This window comes from Manis pentadactyla, chromosome 7, assembly GCF_030020395.1.
Source record: "Manis pentadactyla isolate mManPen7 chromosome 7, mManPen7.hap1, whole genome shotgun sequence".
NCBI classification, from domain to species: domain Eukaryota; kingdom Metazoa; phylum Chordata; class Mammalia; order Pholidota; family Manidae; genus Manis; species Manis pentadactyla.
The window spans coordinates 117713725-117732689 of record NC_080025.1 but is presented as its reverse complement, the minus strand read 5'-3'; the positions used below and the strand labels follow the sequence as shown (position 1 = coordinate 117732689).

The 18965-nt window shown below is 37.3% G+C and overlaps 1 protein-coding gene across 3 annotated transcripts in view; it reads left to right on the top strand.

The window, feature by feature from the left end:
• Positions 1-18965, top strand: part of CTTNBP2 (cortactin binding protein 2) — a 161569-nt gene that overhangs the window by 7657 nt on the left and 134947 nt on the right. For all 3 annotated transcript variants that reach the window (XM_036905678.2, XM_036905680.2, XM_036905679.2), the window contains exon 2: positions 3820-3927. In XM_036905678.2, coding sequence (XP_036761573.2) covers positions 3820-3927 — 108 coding nt within the window. The remainder of the gene's footprint in view (positions 1-3819; positions 3928-18965) is intronic.

Below are 18965 nucleotides of genomic sequence, written 5' to 3'. Positions count from 1 at the left end.
TGTGGAGTTGAAATCAAGCAGGCCCTTTTTAATTTTAGTGCCTCAGCATCACTGCAAAATGATTTGGATTTTTCTTTGTGAAGTGGAAAAGCAAAAGTAGTCACGATAAAGCTTAGCTTGTGAACATTCTGGCTGTGTTTTTTTTTTTTTGAGGGTGGGCATCATGTTTCTGCTGGTGCCCTGAGGGAGATCCTTATTTCTTACGTCAGTGGTGGCATCTGGATCTATCCTGTCTTGTGTCTTCTTTTGAAAATTAGGTAGTCAAGGTACTCTTTTAAAATACAAAATTTATCCAAGAAAAGCATGGGACAAAACTTTTGAAGGTAATGGATTTATTAATGATATAGATTGTGGTCATGGTTTTCATGGGTATATACTTATCTCTAAACTCATCAACTTGTGTACCTTAAACATGTACAGCATTTTGTATGACAATCACACCTCAATAAAGTGGTTTAATAAAATATAAGATTTAGAACAAGTATTTTCCTTTTAAACCAAAAAAATCTCAATACTTACTTTTCTGTATCTAAGTACTTTTGTACCATATGTCCATCAAGTCAGATAAACGCCATTTCGTATGAAACAGTAAGACTGTTTTTTATGGGGATTTTTGCCAGTGGGCTTCTTTATTTTTCTAAAAATACCAAGACTTTGAGTTTATTTATAACATATCTGGGGTCTTAGGACCTCTAACATATTTTTATGTATTTTCCTTTACTCTGTGTTGCCAGAATAGTGGATGGAAACATCAAGCATTGGAGGATGACAATTTGAAAATATTATTCAATATTTTTATTATTGAAGGCCAAGAAATAGTAGTGTTTTAGTGAGAAAACAGGAGTGAGAGGTGTAGGGGAGGGAGCAGCAGGCATATAGACATACTACATATTTAAAATATGTCACTTAATATATTTTGATGAGGGAGGTTTTTTTTAACATTCTGTGTAATGTAATCTATAGTTTAGAAAGAACCCTTGTGACAGTGTTTTTTATTTTAATGAATTCCCTTTTTATTGATGGTGATATATTAAAAAACAAGTGTTGATTGCAGGTCACGTGTGATATAGATGACGGTGGAAACAGGGCAAGCTCTCCTGTCTCGAATATGAATCAGAATCTTGGCAATGTCTTTTATATATAACTTATTAGTTTTTATATGGAGTGCTTTGCTTCCAAAGCTTCAGGGAAACAAGGACAATAAAATATGCAATTAATTAAAATCTTTAAAACAACCAGAAGCAGTATTAATAAAATATTACCCTCTAACGTACATAAGAATTGTAGATTATTCTCCCACTTTCCCATCTCAGTGGTAAAAAACAGGGTAAAAGAATCTGTCTTTCATCATAGTCAATAAACTGAGTTTATTGAACTTGGGCTGGTAGATTTTCAAAGAAATAGGTTTATAGCCAATAGTCCCCTCTTCCCTACGTAAAACATTTGGGTGCCCTCAGCTTTAGTAATAACAATCACCTGTCTTTATTTAGCACTTACTTCATTTGTACGCTTTTGTTTAATCCTCACAAGAATTTTGCAGGGTAGATGTTAAGATTTTTATTACATAGATGAGAAAACAGACTCAGATAACTTACAGAAATGCTTCTCCAAGTGTAGTCCTTGGCCCAGGAGCGGCAGCATTCGCTTGTTAGAAAAGCAGATTCCCAGGTCCCACCTCCGACCTACCGGATCAGAAGCTCCAGGGGTGGAGCCCAGTGGTCGGCGTTACCAAGGAATCCAAATGAGCTCTGTGCCTGAGTTTGGGAACAACCGGGTTGAAGACCTGTGCAATACCATAGCATGGTGGAGCAGGATCTGAGCCCTGGCATGTTGGATTTTACTGCTCATAGGGAGTATCCCTAAATTAACCTTCTAAGCCAGGATCTCTGAGAACTATGCATCCTTAAAGTTGATATAGGTTATTCTTTTTTTCCATCCTTACCCCCTGCCTTTTGAAATAACTGCTCTAATGTATGAGCAAAAAATAAATGACTTTAAGAGGAAGATCATTTTAAAACTTTTCTTTGGAGAGCCAGCTAGGTCTGTTCTCTTTCCCCTTTATTTTATTATCTTCCTCCAGAAGGTTCTTTTGACACTAAAAAGTGACTAGTTGTGGGCAAGCCTGTTTGAAAGCCTCTGGAATCATTTATGGGCTTCCTGTGTTTACTTTTGTGTCATCACAGGGATAGTGTGGGATCAGGTACATAGGCGCTAAACTAGTTCCATTAGCGGGTGGGTAGCATGGCACCATGTCTCATCTCTAGATGTTGGCATTGTGCTGATGAAGTGCACAGACAAGTCATAACACATCATTATAGTTGGCCATGTCCTGGTTGCACTAACTGGGTACATTATCCAGCTTCTCTGAGTTGTGGTTTTCTTACCTGAAAAGTAGAGGTGACACTGTCTTACAGATTAAACTTGATTCTTTGTGAATACTTTGGATACCAGTGGATGCTATGTAAAAGTGAAGTAATGTTTTGGAATGTCCTTAAGAATGGCTTCTGAGGTTTTGGGGGTTCTGAGACATTTGGGGGTGACCATGTGTCCCCCTCCTTACAGTGCTTGGGTTTGTCGGTGAGTCTCCACAGAAGAGTGCCACAGAAGTGCGGGTGGTGGAGGGAGCTCGGGCAGTGGTCTCACCCAGACCGGGCTGTGGCCGTGCTGACTCATCCTTCCGCAGCTCCCGTGTGAGGTGTCTGTCAGAACACCTGCTGTAACACCTGGGAGGAAGGCAGGCAGGGTTGGGGACAGAAGTACTGGGAATCGGTGGTGTACCAGTGGGACTGAAGGTGGTGAGATTGGATGCAGTCACCAAGGAAGGAAGGCAGAGGAGAAGACAGCGGGGCTGGAAAAGTAATGGGTGAGGATTCTCACCCCCAAGGCCATGGGGCATATGCGTCCTGCTGTAGCTGGGACTCTGGAAGGCTTATTTATTCCAACCTCAGCCTGCCTTTGGAATGGCAGGGAGCTACAGAGGCATCACATGAGAAAGAAAACCATACGGCAGGGTCTGACTCAGCTGACCCCTCAGCGCACCCGGAGTACGCGGGAGGTGGGCCAGGCCTCTCGAAAGTACATATGCCGGCCCCGCGTGTCTGTGTGAGTGTGTTGGGGGATGGAAGGGGAGCAGCAAAGTAAAGAGCCTGTTCCCTCTCAGGGAGCTGCTCTGCTTGGCTCTGTGGATTATTGCCCTGCAGGAATGTGCACCTGGGCTTACCCAGTCATCTGCATTTTGAAGAGAAGTCAGAGACCTGGAGTTTTCGGTGACATCTTCAGGTTTTTTCAAATGATGGCTGAGTGAAAATACAAAACACTTTGTAGCCCAAGTAACATATCTGTGGGCCAGATCTGGCTGTAGGCTGCCAGCTGGTTGCCTCTGCTGAAGAGTGTTCTGTAAACATGACCTGTTATTATTGGATGTCCTGGAATTTACAGTAATCTCCCAGGAGCCTTTACACTGGGGCCCTTCTAGGAATATATTCCCGTACTTCCTTAGCCACCCTCACCACTTTTCCCCAGCATACACTGTCCTATTTTGATACAGACTTCAGGGACTGGTTATTTGTGCTGCAATTTTAAGACGTTCTGAATCCAGGCAAGTAGGCAGGTTGGGAAAATAGATCTCCTTCAGGGAGGATTTGGGATATGGGCTTTATGACATTTAGCCCTCCTCCTAGAAGGTCAGGGCAGAGCAGGGCCCCAGTGCTTCTGGGATTTGTTGAGCCACTGGGGTAGACATGACCCATCACATACCTTTAGGGTGTGTATACTGTTCCTAAGAGTAAATTCCTAAAATTTAAAAAATTTGTGTTACAGAAAAAACAGTTTGATGTGGACACCCTCAGCAAATCGGAGCTTCGGATGCTCCTCAGCGTAATGGAAGGGGAGCTCGAGGCCAGAGACCTTGTCATTGAAGCCCTGCGGGTAAGAACCTTCTAGGGCTGAGGCCCATTGCTGTGTTATTTTCTTTTTTCAAAAGGTCAATGACAGAACTTATTTTCCTTAATTTTAGAATCATGTAGATTTTAAATGTTACATCAGGTTAATACGTGCCCCTCACCCTGAACACCAACACATAACTTATTAAACCCAAAACTCTGAAGTCAGATGGTCTTTGAAATGATGGGTGCAGAGAGGAAACAGTTTAATATGGGAACTTGAGAATGAAGCAGTATTGCTTCTGAAATCCTTTTATGTTTCACATGTTTATTTGATCAAAGACATAAGTTTTCAGAAAATTAGTAATTTGGTATCCTACATGTATGCAAGGTCAGTGAGAATGATTTATATAAACAATATTGCTGATAAGAGTTTTTCCTTCCTATGTAATTATAAATGAATTCTTACTTCCAGGAACTTGTAAGTTAAAAGCCATATGTCTATATATAAAAAATACAATCTTCAAATAGTTTTATTACTTTTTCATCTGATTGTAACTTTGTATTTTCATAATCTGAGAATTTATGTATCTTCAAATACATAAATACCTCAAAGTTTTGTTGTTTTTTAAAAAAATGTTAAACTTTCTTGATGCAGAATTTTCTAATTATTTCCAGTCTTGCGCTTGTTTTGGTATGTGATCCAAACTTCAGGCTTTTTTTTTCCTTTTCTTTTATATTTAATAATTTGTGCATAATCAAGTGTTCTCTAGTTCTTGATCATATAGCCAAGATGGACATATTTATTATATGTGAATATGGATTTCTTTTTTCAGCTGGAATTATTTCCTCAAACTTTGTCTGAGGGAGTTTAACACATGCAAATCTGTGGAATGTCAAAAAGCTGCCTCCAACAGGTGCTGGTGTGGCTGGGGAAGAGCTAATAATGATGGATGGTCAGACATAATGAAGAAGATAGACACACAGAGAATATCATGTGGGGAAGGGACGGTAGTTCCTTAAATTGTTAGTTCATTTTCACAAACTGGAGATTGGTACAGTGGGGATAATGATTGTTCTTCAGTCTGGTGACAGAGAATGACCATCTGCGAGCCAATATGGAGTTGAAGGAGTGGCTATTTGAATGACAAGCTTTGCTAAGTGGACTTGTTTACAGCGTGGTTGTGAGAGGTATTCATCCTGTTCCACATTTGGAATATTTGCATTGCTTGCCAGTGTGTGTTTTCTTGAATGAACTTTGTGGAAGGAGTGCTAATGCAGTGTATCCCTAACTGAGTGACCCTCAGCCCAAGGAGAGAGCAGGGGCCCAGTGACCTGTGAGTTCAGTAGTGTAGCCTCTTGAGACCAAATGGATGTGAAGGCTCCAGTTCAACCTTAGGTGTTTTGTCTGTCCCTCTTTGTTAACCTGTAAAAGGCAGTAGCACTGTGGCATCTCCCACTACTCACAAATACTTGAAAATTTTTTGGAGTTTGCTTTTATGTACTACTTTAGTAACCACATGCATTTCTCTTTTTAACTTAGTTGCACTACTTTCAAACATAAGAGTAGAGGTAAAGGCTTGCTGATGATCAAGGCTTGCCAAACTGAAAGTTTTTCATCAAGGAATGCTGGAGTTGAAAGGAACCTTATGTGATATTCTCAGTGGTTTGCATCACTATCAGATCTAGTGTTTCATTTTCATGAAATGTTCTGTATTACTATTTCACCATCCTGCAATGAAATTTATGGATAAGTAGGTTATGTTAAAAATAACCAATGCATTGCCCTAATTGTGATACAGAGTAATGGGACAGTAATTTACAACAAGATATTATGAATTTCAGTGTATAAATGCTCAGGCATGACTACACGGGAAGACTTGATAAAGTAAGTGGCTGTTTGTTACAAACCATTGCTTCACCTTGCCATGAATGCAGTCATTGCAGAAGAATCCAGGCCATATTGTTGATTCAGATACAGTGAGTGGATTTGCCTGGGTGAAGTGATTTTTCTGAAATGGTAAATGACTCTTGGTAAAGTTGCAAACAAAAGTATGCATTTACATGGGAGTTGAACCTCTGGCAAATTCAGTGTTTGTTAAAACAATTAAAACAGCTTGTTTATATGTGAAAAAGAGTTACTTAGGCTCAGATCATCATACTGAAGGTTCTGATAAAAGGAATGAACAGGAGAATGTTTGAAAGTTGCAGGGGGCTTGGGACTGTTCCTAGATGTGCTCCACACCCCTACCCCTAAAGTGCCAATCACTGTGAAAACCAAAAATGTTCTCTCACCTATTTCCAAAGTGCCTCTTAGGATCCTGCCCCTATGGACAACCAAAGGCTAATACCAGTTTCCTTTGCTTATAGATGAAAATCAAACAGAAAGAAGCCCAAAGAAATCATGACTTATCTCAGGTCAAAATGGTGGCATGCATGAACTTGGTGTGTTTGGAGATTCTTAAAGCTTTTTTTTCATTGTTTAAAATTGAGAATTGTGATTGATTCATTTAGATGATTGTGTTTTTAAAAATAGTTAATAATGTCATTTTTATATACCTGTCATAGCTGTCTTAGATTCACTGTGGTGATTTACTGATTAACTATTTCCCTTGGGGGCATTCACTGGAACTAGTGAAATATTTACTTGGGTCCAGATGTATCATTTAGTTGCCTTTCCTTTAATAATAGACTATAACTTATTGGTTGCCTAATGTCCCAGAAAGAAATTGGGAAGGAGAGAGAATGTGAAACTTTTATTTTTATTTCATATTATAAGATAAACTTAGTCCTAAATTAAAAGTCAGACTCTATTCAATTAGTAATCAATATGTTGCTACTCAAGGGAGAGAAGTACATTTTTGTTATTAATCAGTCAAAAGTAATGTTTTTCTAATACAGTAAATATTTTGAAATTTGATATATAAATTGTGATTTTATTCAGATATAAAAATGACTAATTTTACCCTGAACTTTATTAATATTTAGAAATGATCCTGTTGTGAGATATTTAAATCCTTCAGAATTTTAGAAACTTTAAAAAGATATTTCAGACCAAGCTGTTTTACTTTTTTAGTCATGCCATCCTGATACTTTTTATTTTCAAATTATGATAAAACATTGCATAGATCATTGAATTAATGACAATGGACTTTACAGAACAATTTATAAATATGATTTTGGAGCAAGGATGGTATGAAATTACAACATATTTCTTGGTATTTTTACTATTTTCATATGTTTAAGGTAAAAATATTTACCAGTAAAAGTCCATAGCTTTAGAACAGATGTGATATTCAAGACATTTTTACTGGGGAAAATTATATTTTGAAAAGAAAATATTACACGTAAAATATGAATTGCATAAACCTGCTTAACTGCAATATATTTTAATTGAATTACATAAGAGATATTTTCTCAATGACTGCCCTCATTCACAGTAAGTACGAACAAATCTTTGAATAAATATGTATGTCAAATGAAGTCTAGAGGAAAATACTTGGGAGTTTAACAGAGAATGTACCCAAGGAGAAGCAGATACGTTTTATGAAAACTAAGGTAGACAGAAAGCCCTTGAATTATATTTAATTGAATATTCAAAGTTTGAATATCCAGAACTCCATTCAATGCTAATTGTTCAGTTTGTGAAATCTACTAGACTTCACTTCTTTTTCTATCTTGCTACTAGTAGTTTTATTGGTATCTTAGTCAAAGAGAGGGCGATAAGATTAAAATGCTCTAATCATAAAATTTTAAGAGTCAGAATTGTGTTTTAACCTATGTTTTACAGGGTCCAGTCTGCTATCATTAGCATGAGTTTATGTAAATATTATATCACTGAAACAATGAATGCCTTGGGTAATTAAGCTCCAGGTTTCTTGTATGCCTTCTTTTGTCTTTTACATTGGATAAATGAGAGTGAACAGTATTATAGACATGGTAGTTCTTCCCCCATCCTAGAGTTGCTATAGAGTGATTCTATAACTGAGTTTTTCAGATATTATTTGCACTGAAACTTTAAAAAATATTAGCCAGTTTCACATTTCTTCAGGTAGAATTGCATTTATAACATTTGTATCATAGGGGATATCTAATTATAGATTTACCATGTATAAGGGGCTGTAACAAAGAGACCCAAAGTATGATAGATAATATAAGTTTATTTCTCATACATCATTCTGGAGTTGAGTGATCTCTGCTGGAGAGGCCACTCTATATCAAGTGGTCATTCAACAACCCAGGTTATTTCTATCGTACTGGTCTCCTTAGAGAATTAGCCTCACCTGTGTGGTTGAAGCTAGGTCAGTGCCATCTCCACACTCCAACCTATGGTAAAGGGTGCAAGAGAGAAAATGCAGGATAAACAACTTCTAAGCAGTGTGTATGTATGCTTTGGTGAGAACTTCTGTGGACACGTCTTGCTGCATAGGAGACTGAGAAATGACTCTGACTAGCTGGCTACCTTCTAGAACTATAGAGGATGGGAGGACTTTGGAGGACATCTAACAACCTAATGTAGTCTTTTACTTTGGTTCAGTGTTATCTTATAAAATGTCCTAGAGTATGGTAGAAGATAGACCCTCTTTTCTTTGCTTCCCTCAAATATTTGTTGAGTACCTGTGATGTACCAGGCATTAAAACAATAGTTTGAAATGAATATAGTAGAGGTTTATAATTATGCCAAAATGGTGTCCATTTAGAAAATTGGGTATCTTGACTTTATATATTTAAAATTAATTGTTCTGAGCAGTGTTATTTGGATCTAAGTTTTGCTTTTCTCTGGCTGTGACTCAAGTTGTTCAGGTTTTGCCTAGCATGATCTTCCTTTTTGGAAACCTGACTTGTTCTTTGGTTTCAGAGCTCAATTTTTTTTTAATTTAGTATCATTGATACAATTTTATGAAGGTTTCACATGAACAACATTGTGGTTTCAACATTCACTCATATTATTAAGTCCTCACACACCCCATTGCAATCACTGTCCATCAGTATAATAAGATGCTATAGAATCACTACTTGTCCTCTCTGTGCTACACTCACTGTCTTCCCCATGACCCCCCACCACATGTGTGCCAATCATAATGCCCTTTAATACCGTTCTCCCTCCCTCTTTACCCACCCTCCCCAACTCCTTTCCTTTGGTAATCGCTAGTCCCTTCTTGGAGTCTGTGATTCTGCTGCTGTTTTGTTCCTTCAGTTTTGCTTTGTTGTTATGCTCCATAAATGAGTGAAATCATTTGGTACTTGTCTTTCTTCACCTGGCTTATTTCACTGAGCATAATACCCTCTGGCTCCATCATGTTGTTGCAAATGGTAGGATTTGTTTTCTTCTTATGCTGAATAATATACCATTGTGTATATGTACCACATCTTCTTTATCCATTCATCTGCTGATGGACACTTAGATTGCTTCCATATATTGGCTATATTGTAAATAGTGCTTCAATAAACATAGGGGTGCATATGACTTTTTTGAATCTGAGATTTTGCTTTCTTTGGTTAAATTCCTAGGAGTGGAATTCCTGGGTCAAATGATATTTCTATTTTGAGTTTTTGAGGAACCTCCATACGGCTTTCCACAATGGTTGAACTAATTTACATTCCCACCAGCAGTGTAGGAGGGTTCCCCTTTCTTCACATCCTCACCAGCATTTGTTGTTCCTAGTCTTTTAGATGTTGGCCATCCTAACTGGCATGAGGTGATAGCTCATCATGGTTTTAATTTGCATTTCCCTGATGATTAGGGATGTGGAGCATCTTCAGAACTCAAATTTTTTTTTAAAGTGTTTTTAATAGTTTTGCTTATAAAGCAAATTTTCTGAGCTGCAGCACTACTAACATTTGGGACTGGGTGTTTGCTGCTGGTGTTGCGGGGAGAGGGGCTCTCCCTGTGCACTTAGGGTGCTTAGCAGCCCTGGCCTTGTCTGCTTACCAGATGCCAGTAGCACCTCCCCAGTGCAGACAGACAAAAAGGTTTCCCTGTGGGGCACACTGTTCCCCCATTTGGGAAATATTGCTGTAAAGCAATACTGGTCAAGGAAATGCTACCCTTAAAACTATATCTGATTTTTAAAAAATGTAAGAACTCAAAATCAAATACATTTCACTGTGATGCAATGATTTTCTGTGAACTATTTTCCCTCAAAGCTAAGTATTGATCTCCAAATGCTCACTTTGGGTCATTTTGTGACTCTTTCAAAACACACCACATATTATTTAAAATTGCATTATAGTTTTATAGGCAGGACTTAAATGCTTTATTTTTCAGATTAAAAAACTTTTGTTTCTATGACTCAGTGCTGCTATCTTTACATGGAACAAAGGCAATCACTTTAAATAAAATAATTAAATAGAATAATGTTTCCACTCTAGTTTTGAAAGCAGCTACTGGTATACCGCAGAGTATTTGAGGGTTTTCCTCTCATGACATGTCTGCTAAGTAATGATAAAAGAATAACATTCTGGTTTCAGCTAAGTAAAACATGCAGCCTTTTGTATTATAAAAATTCTTTTATGACTGCAGGCAATTGATTTACCAAAATGTACCTTTTTTGTGCTGTTCATTTTAATTAATGAATGAATTAATTTGCTGAGCAGAGCTGAATTCATGAAAACATAAATTGTTTCCTTCCCTGTCTGCTGAGATGAAGCCTTTGTTCTAGTTTAGAGAAAGGAAGAGGAGAGTTCACCAGACGTTGTGTTGTTTCTACAAGCAAATCAGTTTTCATGCAATACAAAGAGCTGGTAATTTTTAAATGGCATGGTATTTTGTCCTGTAGGATAAACACAGGAAATATCAACTTTGATTCTTTACTTCTGAGGAACTTCATTTTCTCTGATGAACATTTGCTATTAGTAAAAGGGAGGGAAAAATAGAAGAATACCAGGCAAAATAATGCTTTTTTATGTATTAAGAAATAAAGATGATGATGCTATGAAAGCAAAGCGTTTATCACTCCCATTTAAGAAGCAACTGAAGTAACTCAAGCAACATTTTCTTGCTGATTATTATTAATAAATTATCAAGACACCTGCCAGAAGAACAAACTAAAGATGAGGCTCTCTCAGCTCAGTGATGTACTATTTGATCCCTCTTGGGTGTGGGATGGACTCAGAGTTAACAAATGGGATGAAACCAGGAGTGTATTTTTGTATGCTTTGAAGATTTTACAATTAGAATGATCTGAGAATACAGGTGTTCCTTTGAATCATTTTGATAACATTTTAACCACCTCATCTTAACAGTCAGTGGCTAAGCTGCAAGTCCTGGGTTCTTGTAGGCATTTCCTTTACCATGTTTATGATTAATTCTGAGTCTTGATTGTAAGAAGAAACAAGGGTCTGAAGTAGTTACTCCCTTTGGTTGTAGTTATTTTGGAAGGAAAAATGTAGAGGTTTCAACTTTTGCCTTCCAGTTTTCTGAGTCAAATGCAGAAGAGGTGTTGAACAAATGAAGTAAGAAAGAAAAGGCTGTATCCTGTATTTGAAATGGTATTTGAGACAGAGTGAGGAAAGGTGAGGAGATAGATGCATCCATCCATTCATTCAAAAAGTGTTTATGTCTTGAGATGGTGAACAAGGGGCATGATTTCTTTCTTTTGGATCTTAGATTTCAGTGGGAGAAATTGACATGGAAACAAATAAACAGAAACATCTAAGTACTAATTATGATAGTGGAAGAAAACAGCAGTGAAATTACTCTAGATTGAATCAGAAAAGGGGAGGGGTGGTATACTTAGATTGGTCAGGAAAGGCTTCTCTGAGGAAATAAGACCTCCTGAGACTTGAAGGAGGGATATCTTGACTCAGTTGGGATCAGAGTGTTCAGGCAAAGGGAACAGCATATGCAAAGGCCCTGAGAGAGGAAGGAGCTTGACAATTTATAGGAACCACAAGAAGTCAGAGAATAAGAGAGGGATGGCACAAGATCTGATGCAGAGCTTGGCCAGTGCCAGACCATGCTGGAGGGCGAAGGTCATGCATGTAAGATTGGATTTCATCCTAATCTGATGTGCGTAGCCACTGAAGTGTTTAAGCTCGAGAATGCAGTGATTTGATGTGCATTTTCTAGATCGCTGTAATAGTAATTATACTGCTTTTTATTTTTTGCATTGAAAGTTTTAATTTGTTAAATGTAAATATCTAAAATTTATCACCATTTTCAAGGGAAAAAATTACAAAGATCATCCTAGCTGCTAGTCAGACCAGAGCTTGCAGGAAAGCCAGAGTGAAGGCAGAATGTCATAGTGGCTGTCTAAGAAATGTGAGTATTTCAGATGCTTATAATTAAGGACCTTCAAGAAAGCATGGAAAATATGCTTTCTCATCACTTTGTCACTAGGTGTCCATGAGCAGTGCTGTTTTCCAAATGGTTAGGATGAGCTGATTATGTTTTTAGTCAAGGTGTTATACATTAAAGAAATTTTTTGAAAGGCGAAATTCTGTCTTGTTTTGTTTTTCCAGTCCAGTTCACCTGAGTTCAGTTTACGTTTTTGAGTTAAATGAATTTTTATCATTAAAAGCCCTCTTCATTCAGACCTTAGAATTATCAAATACTTCTAAAGGCCTATCTACTGTAAAATCAAATTCCTTCTTAACTTTTTTTTACATAGGGTTGAGTAAAGTAGCAGAAGGTTGTTTCACATAGTACTGAAACTGACCTGGCAAGAATGTTAAGTGTTTCAACAGTGTCTGCATTTGTTCTGCTCTAGTACATCCATGTTGGCTTGTTTTAAGTGGCCTGTTGCAGAGTTTATGTTCACATAATTACTCCCTACAAAAATAAAATGCTGGAGCTGACAAGCTCTTCAACTGTCCTGAAGCCTTCTCATGAAATTCTTCTATGGAAAATAGACCATGGACAGAGTTCTCCTTGGTGTCAAAGGCTGCTAGACTCCTTACCTGTATCGAAGCGGAGCTGCAGCTCCTTTAGGCATTAGGTTTTAATGGTTAAAATATTGCAGGTTATAAATGCTTGGGAAGCTCTGAGCTTATGCATAAAGTACATCAGACATGGTTTCGTATATTCAAGCCTGAGCAGTAATTTTTATGCCCAGTAGAGGTTGAGGCTCACCAAGTTAGGGGGAAAGGAGCATCCATGTGCTAATGTCAGGTGTTGCAGCCATTCTGTCTTTAAGGTGGACTTAAAATCCCTAGGTAAATAGGATTGGGTGGATGCTTTAATATCACATCCCTTTGGCCTTAATGTACAATCATCCATTTGCTTGAATTGTAAGGATTACACAAGATACTATAGTATAGCACCTAGCCCAGGGTCTAGCACACAGTAGGTGCTAGAAAAAATATTTACAGTTGGATCTTAGTCTGTCTTAGTAGAAAGATTTCTCCTTGAACTTTCTCCTCTTGACACTTTGAAAGTTATAAGACAGATCTTGGTCACTGGCTTTCTGTCTCAAAAAATGGGTGTTGCCTGTTTATCCCCCAGGGTAGAACTCAAACTCCTCAGGTGAGAGAGGGCTAGAGAGAAACTAAGGCTGATCTTCTTTATTAAATTCTCTTCATAGCCAGTCTAAGGCAAGTGGGAAAATCACCACCACAGTGGGTACTGGGTGGTTAGTGGTGACAGCATCTTGGAGAGAAAAAAGTGACTTGTCAGGTGTCATCCGGACAAAGTGTTCAGAAGCAAAACTACCCTTGCCCCCCAAGGAGGGTTTAGGAATTTTGAAAATGTCTTAATTTTTATTAGAAGTATTATTTTTAAAAGAGACTCTTTAAGGGTGTAGGGATGTCATGATAAAAATTAGACCCATGCATTATTATAAACAACACTTATCTTTCAGCTTACTAGTCTATTCCCTGCATCTCTACACATTTAGGCAGTGCATTCCTTATTATGTTAAATCTTCAATTTTCAGTGGCATTATTTTAAATTTTGCCTGAATTAAGTCTGTTTACTACTGCCTCTGTTCACAGACATCAAAAAGTGAAGAAGAGGGAGGTGGTTCACTCCTTTTAAAATAAAATTATTTCTTCTCTACAACCTTTTTCCTCTAACCCATGATTGTGAGTTAGGCAGTAGACAAACTGAAATCAAGAAAAGAGGTAATTGCATTTGATTGATGATGCTCTGGGGTCCTGAGGATTGCTGCTGTTTCTAGCAGGCTGAAGTTGGATACATGGAGATGGAATGGACAACCATTGTTGGGTTTTTATTAGGTGCCAGGCACTTCATATGTATTACCTCCTGTCCTCTCTGTGAAATCAGTGATGGTAGCCCACTTTAGAGGGGAGAAACAGACTAAGAGAATAAATAAGCCATTTTCTGTCTGACTCCTAACCCCTGTCTCTTACCATGCCTATGCTCCAAAAGCAACATTAAGGAAATTAATGATTTTTCTAGAACTGGTTGTCATTCCTGGATTCTTTGTTTCATTTTAAATGCTGTGAATTCCCAGAACATTTCCCACACACCTGTAGTCATTTGTAGATATCAAAAGCTATACAGAAATTGAAGCTACACAGAAATTGTTTGTTAGACGCCTCCTAATCATTCATTTCCTGTTCCCTCCCAATTGACTACAGGTAATTATAAACAGAAGTAAATCCTGCAAGACTTCTAAGAACTCAATGAATAGCAATTATGATAATGTAGAAGAGCATCATTGATTTTTTAATGTTTTCTTCTTCTTGCTAATTATCATACCAAGTACAGAAACGTGTATACTTTTCTGTGATTAGGATATTCTCGTCTTCTGGATGAGAACATGCTGAAGCATGTTGACTGTTCCATGACCTAAGGGAATAATGCAGATTTCTGAAATAGACTAGGATGCAATAGCTAAGGAATAGCTGTTTCTATCTTGATCATCTTCCCACATTTACAGTCGTTATTAAATCTGCCTCTGGTAGTTATATTTCATTTTTTTACTGTTTTTCCTTTGTATTTCATCAACTTGTTTTTCTGTTTTTGTTTGCATCTGAAAAAAGTGGCAGGTGGTAAACTGAGTCATTCTATAGGGAAGGCTGTTATACTGATAAACTTGAGTTATATAATCCTTTGAAGTTTTTTTTTTTCCAAGCAGTAAAAGTTAGAGAGTTTTAGAGAGTTTTTGAGAGTGAATTACGTAGCCAGGGTAAATGATAAGATACTATGTCAATGCAGAGTAAAATATTCTTTTTTTTTTTCTAATGACTTTTTTATTAAGTTATCACTGATATACAATCTTTTTTTTTTTTGATATACAATCTTATGCTCAGTTTTCACATAAGTAACATTGTTACTACATTCCCCCCTATTAACAAGTCCCCACCACATACCCCATTACAGTCACTATCCATCAGCATAGTAAGATGCTATAGAGTCACTACTTGTCTTCTCTATGCTATACCTCCTTCTCCGTGCCCCCCCTATATTATGTGCACTAAACATAATACCCCTAAATCACCTTATCACTCCCTCCCCACCCACCCTCCCCAGCCCCTTTCCTTTAGTAACTGCTAGTCCATTCTTGGGTTCTGTGAGCCTGTTGCTGTTTTATTCCTTCAGTTTTTGCTTTGTTCTTACACTCCACAGATGAGTGAAATCATTTGGTACTTGTCTTTCTCCACCTGGCTTATTTCACTGAGCACAATAACCTCTAGCTCTATCCATGTTGTGGCAAATGGTAGGATTTGTTTTCTTTTTATGGATGAGAAATATTCCAGTGTATATATGTACCACATCTTCTTTATCCATTCATTACTGATGGACATTTAGGTTGCTTCCATATCTTGGCTATTGTAAATAGTGCTGTGATAAAGATAGGGTTGCATATCTCTTTTTGAATCTGTGATCCTGTTTTCTTAGAGTAAATTCCTAGGAGTGAAATTCCTGGGTCAAATGTTATTTCTATTTTGAGTTTTTGAGGAACCTCCATACTGCTTTCCACAATGGTTGAACTAATTTACATTCCCACCAACAGTGTAGGAGGGTTCCCCTTTCTCCACATCCTTGCCAGCATTTATTGTTGCTTGTCATTTGTATGTTGGCATTCCTAACTGGTGTGAGGTAATATCTCATTGTGGTTTTAATTTGCAGTTCTTTAATAATTAGCGATGTGAATGAAGCATCTTTTCATGTGCCTGTTGACCATCTGAATTTTTTCTTTGGAGAAGTGTCTGTTCAGATCCTCTGCCCATTTTTTAATTGGGTTATTTGCTTTTTGGGTGAGGAGGTATGTGAACTCTTTATATATTTTGTCTGTCAACTTCTTATCGGATATATCATTTATGAATATATTCTCCCAAAGTGTAGAGTGCCTTTTTGTTCTATTGATGGTGTCCTTTGCTGTACAGAAGCTTTTTAGCATGATGCAGTCCACTTGTTCATTTTTACTTTTGTTTCCCTTGCCCGAGGAGATACGTTCGTGAAAAAGTTGCTCAAGCTTATATTCAAGAGAGTTTTGCTAATGTTTTCTTCTAAGAGTTTTATGGTTTCATGACTTACATTCAGGTCTTTGATACATTTCGAGTTTACTTTTGTGTATGGAGTTAGACAATAATCCAGTTCCATTCTCTTGCATGTAGCTGCCCAGTTTTGCCAACACTAGTTGTTGAATAGACTGTCATTTCCCCACTGTATATCCATGGCTCCTTTATCATATATTAATTGGCCATACATGTGTGGGTTTGTATCTGGGCTCTCTATTCTATTGCACTGGTCTATGGGTCTGTTCTTGTGCCAGTATCAAATTGTCTTGATTACTGTGGCTTGGTAGTAGAGCTTGAAGTTGTGGAGCTTTATGCCACCAACTTTATTCTTCCTTCTAAGGATTATTTTGGCTATTTGGGGTCTTTTGTGTTTCCATATGAGTTTTAGAACTATTTGTTCTAGTTCGTTGAAGAATGCTGTCAGTATTTTGATGGGGATTGCACTGAATCTCTAGATTGCTTTAGGCAGGATGGCCGTTTTGACAATTCTTCCTTTCCAGGAGCATGTGATGTATTTCCATTTATTAGTGTCCTTTTTAATTTCTCTCAAGAGTGTCTTGTAGTTTTCAGGGTATAGGGCTTTCACTTCCTTGGTTAGGTTTATTCCTAGGTATTTTATTCTTTTTGCTGTAAATGTGAATGGAATTGTTTTCCTGATTTCTTTTCTGCTAGTTCATCATTAGTAGACTGCAACAGATTTCTGTGTGTTGATTTTGTATCCTCCAACTTTGCTGAATGGTAGTTGTGGGGTAGATTCTTTAGGGTTTTTATGTACAACATCATGTCATCTGCAAACAGTGACTGTTTAACTTCTTCCTTACCGAACTGAAGGTCTTTTATTTCTTTGTGTTGTCTGATTGCCGTGGCTAGGACCTCCAGTACTCTGTTGAATAAAAGTGGGGAGATTGGGCATCCTTGTCTTGTTTGTGATCATAGAGGAAAAGCTTTCAGCTTTTCACTGTTAAGTATGATGTTGGCTGTGGGTTTGTCATATATGCCTTTATTCTTTTCAGGTATTTGCCCTCAATACCCATTTTGTTGAGAGTTTTTATCATGAATGAATGTTGAATTTTGTTGAACAATTTTTCAGCATCTATGGAGATAGATGGTCATGTCATTTTTGTCCTTTTTGTTGATATGGTATATGATGTTGATGGATTTTCAAATATTGTAGCATCCTTGCATCCCTGGAATAAATCCTACCTGATCATGTTGGATGATCTTTTTGATATATCTTTTAATTTGGTTTGCTAATATTTTGTTGAGTATTTTTGCATCTATGTTCATCAGGGATATTGGTCTGTAATTTTCTTGTTTTGTGCTGTCTTTGCCTGGTTTTGGTAGTAGAGTGATGCTGGCCTCATAGATTGAGTTTGGGAGTATTCCCTCCTCTTCTACTTTTTGGAATACTTTAAGGAGAGTGAGTATTAGGGCTTCATTAAATGTCTGATAAAATTCAGCGGGGAAGCCATGTTTTTTTTTTCTTGGATAATTTTTGGTTTACTGATTTAATTTCATTGCTGGTAATTGGTCTGTTCAGATTTTCTGTTTCTTCCTGGGTAAGTCTTGTCAAGTTGTATTTCTCTAGAAAGTCCATTTCTTCTAGGTTATCCAATTTGTTAGAATGTACTTTTTCATAGTATTCTCTAATAATTCTTTGTGTTTCGATGGTGTCTGTAGTGATTTTTCCTTTCTCATTTCTGATTCTGTTTATGTGTGTAGACTCTTTTTTTCTTGATAACTCTCACTAGGGGTTTATCTATTTTGATTATTTTCTCAAAGAGTAATAGAACAATAGAATTAATGATTGGTTTAATTAATTCTATTGTTTTATTCTTTTCAATTTTGTTTACTTATTGTCTGATCTTTATTATGTCCCTCCTTCCACTGACTTTGGGTCTCATTTGTTCTTCTTTTTCCAGTTCATTAATTGTGAATTTAGTCTGTTCATTTGGGATTGTTCTTCCTTCTTTAAAGAGGCCTGAATTGCTGTATACTTTCCTGTTAGAACTGCTGTCGCTGCTTCCCTCAGAAGTTGGGGCATTGAGCTGTTGTCTTCATTTTGTCTCCATATGTTGCTTGATCTCTGTTTTCATTTGGTCATCAATCCATTCATAATTTAGGAGCATGTTGTTAAGCCTCTGTGTTTGTGAGCCTTTTTGTTTTCTTTGTACAGTTTATTTCTAGTTTCATACCTTTGTGATCTGAGAAGTTGGTTGATACAATTTCAGTCTCTGGATTTGCTGAGACTCTTTTTGTGGCCTAGTATATGATCTGTTCTGAAAAATGTTCCATGTGCACTTGAGAAAAATGTATATCCTGTCGCTTTTGGGTGGAGTGTTCTGTAGATGTCTGTTAGGTCCATATGTTCTAATGTGTTGTTCTGTCTCCTTATTTATTTCTGTCTGGTTGATCTGTCCTTTGAAGTGAGTGGTGTGTTGAATTCTCCTAAAATGAATGCATTGTATTCTATTTCCCCCTTTAAATCTGTTAGTATTTGTTTCACATAAGTAAGTGCTTCTATGTTTGGTGCATAGATATTTATAATGGTTATATCTTCTTGTTGGACTGCCCCCTTTATGATTGTATAATGTCCTTCTTTGTCTCTTGTTACTTTTTTTGTTTTGAAGTCTATTTTGTCTGATACAAGTATTG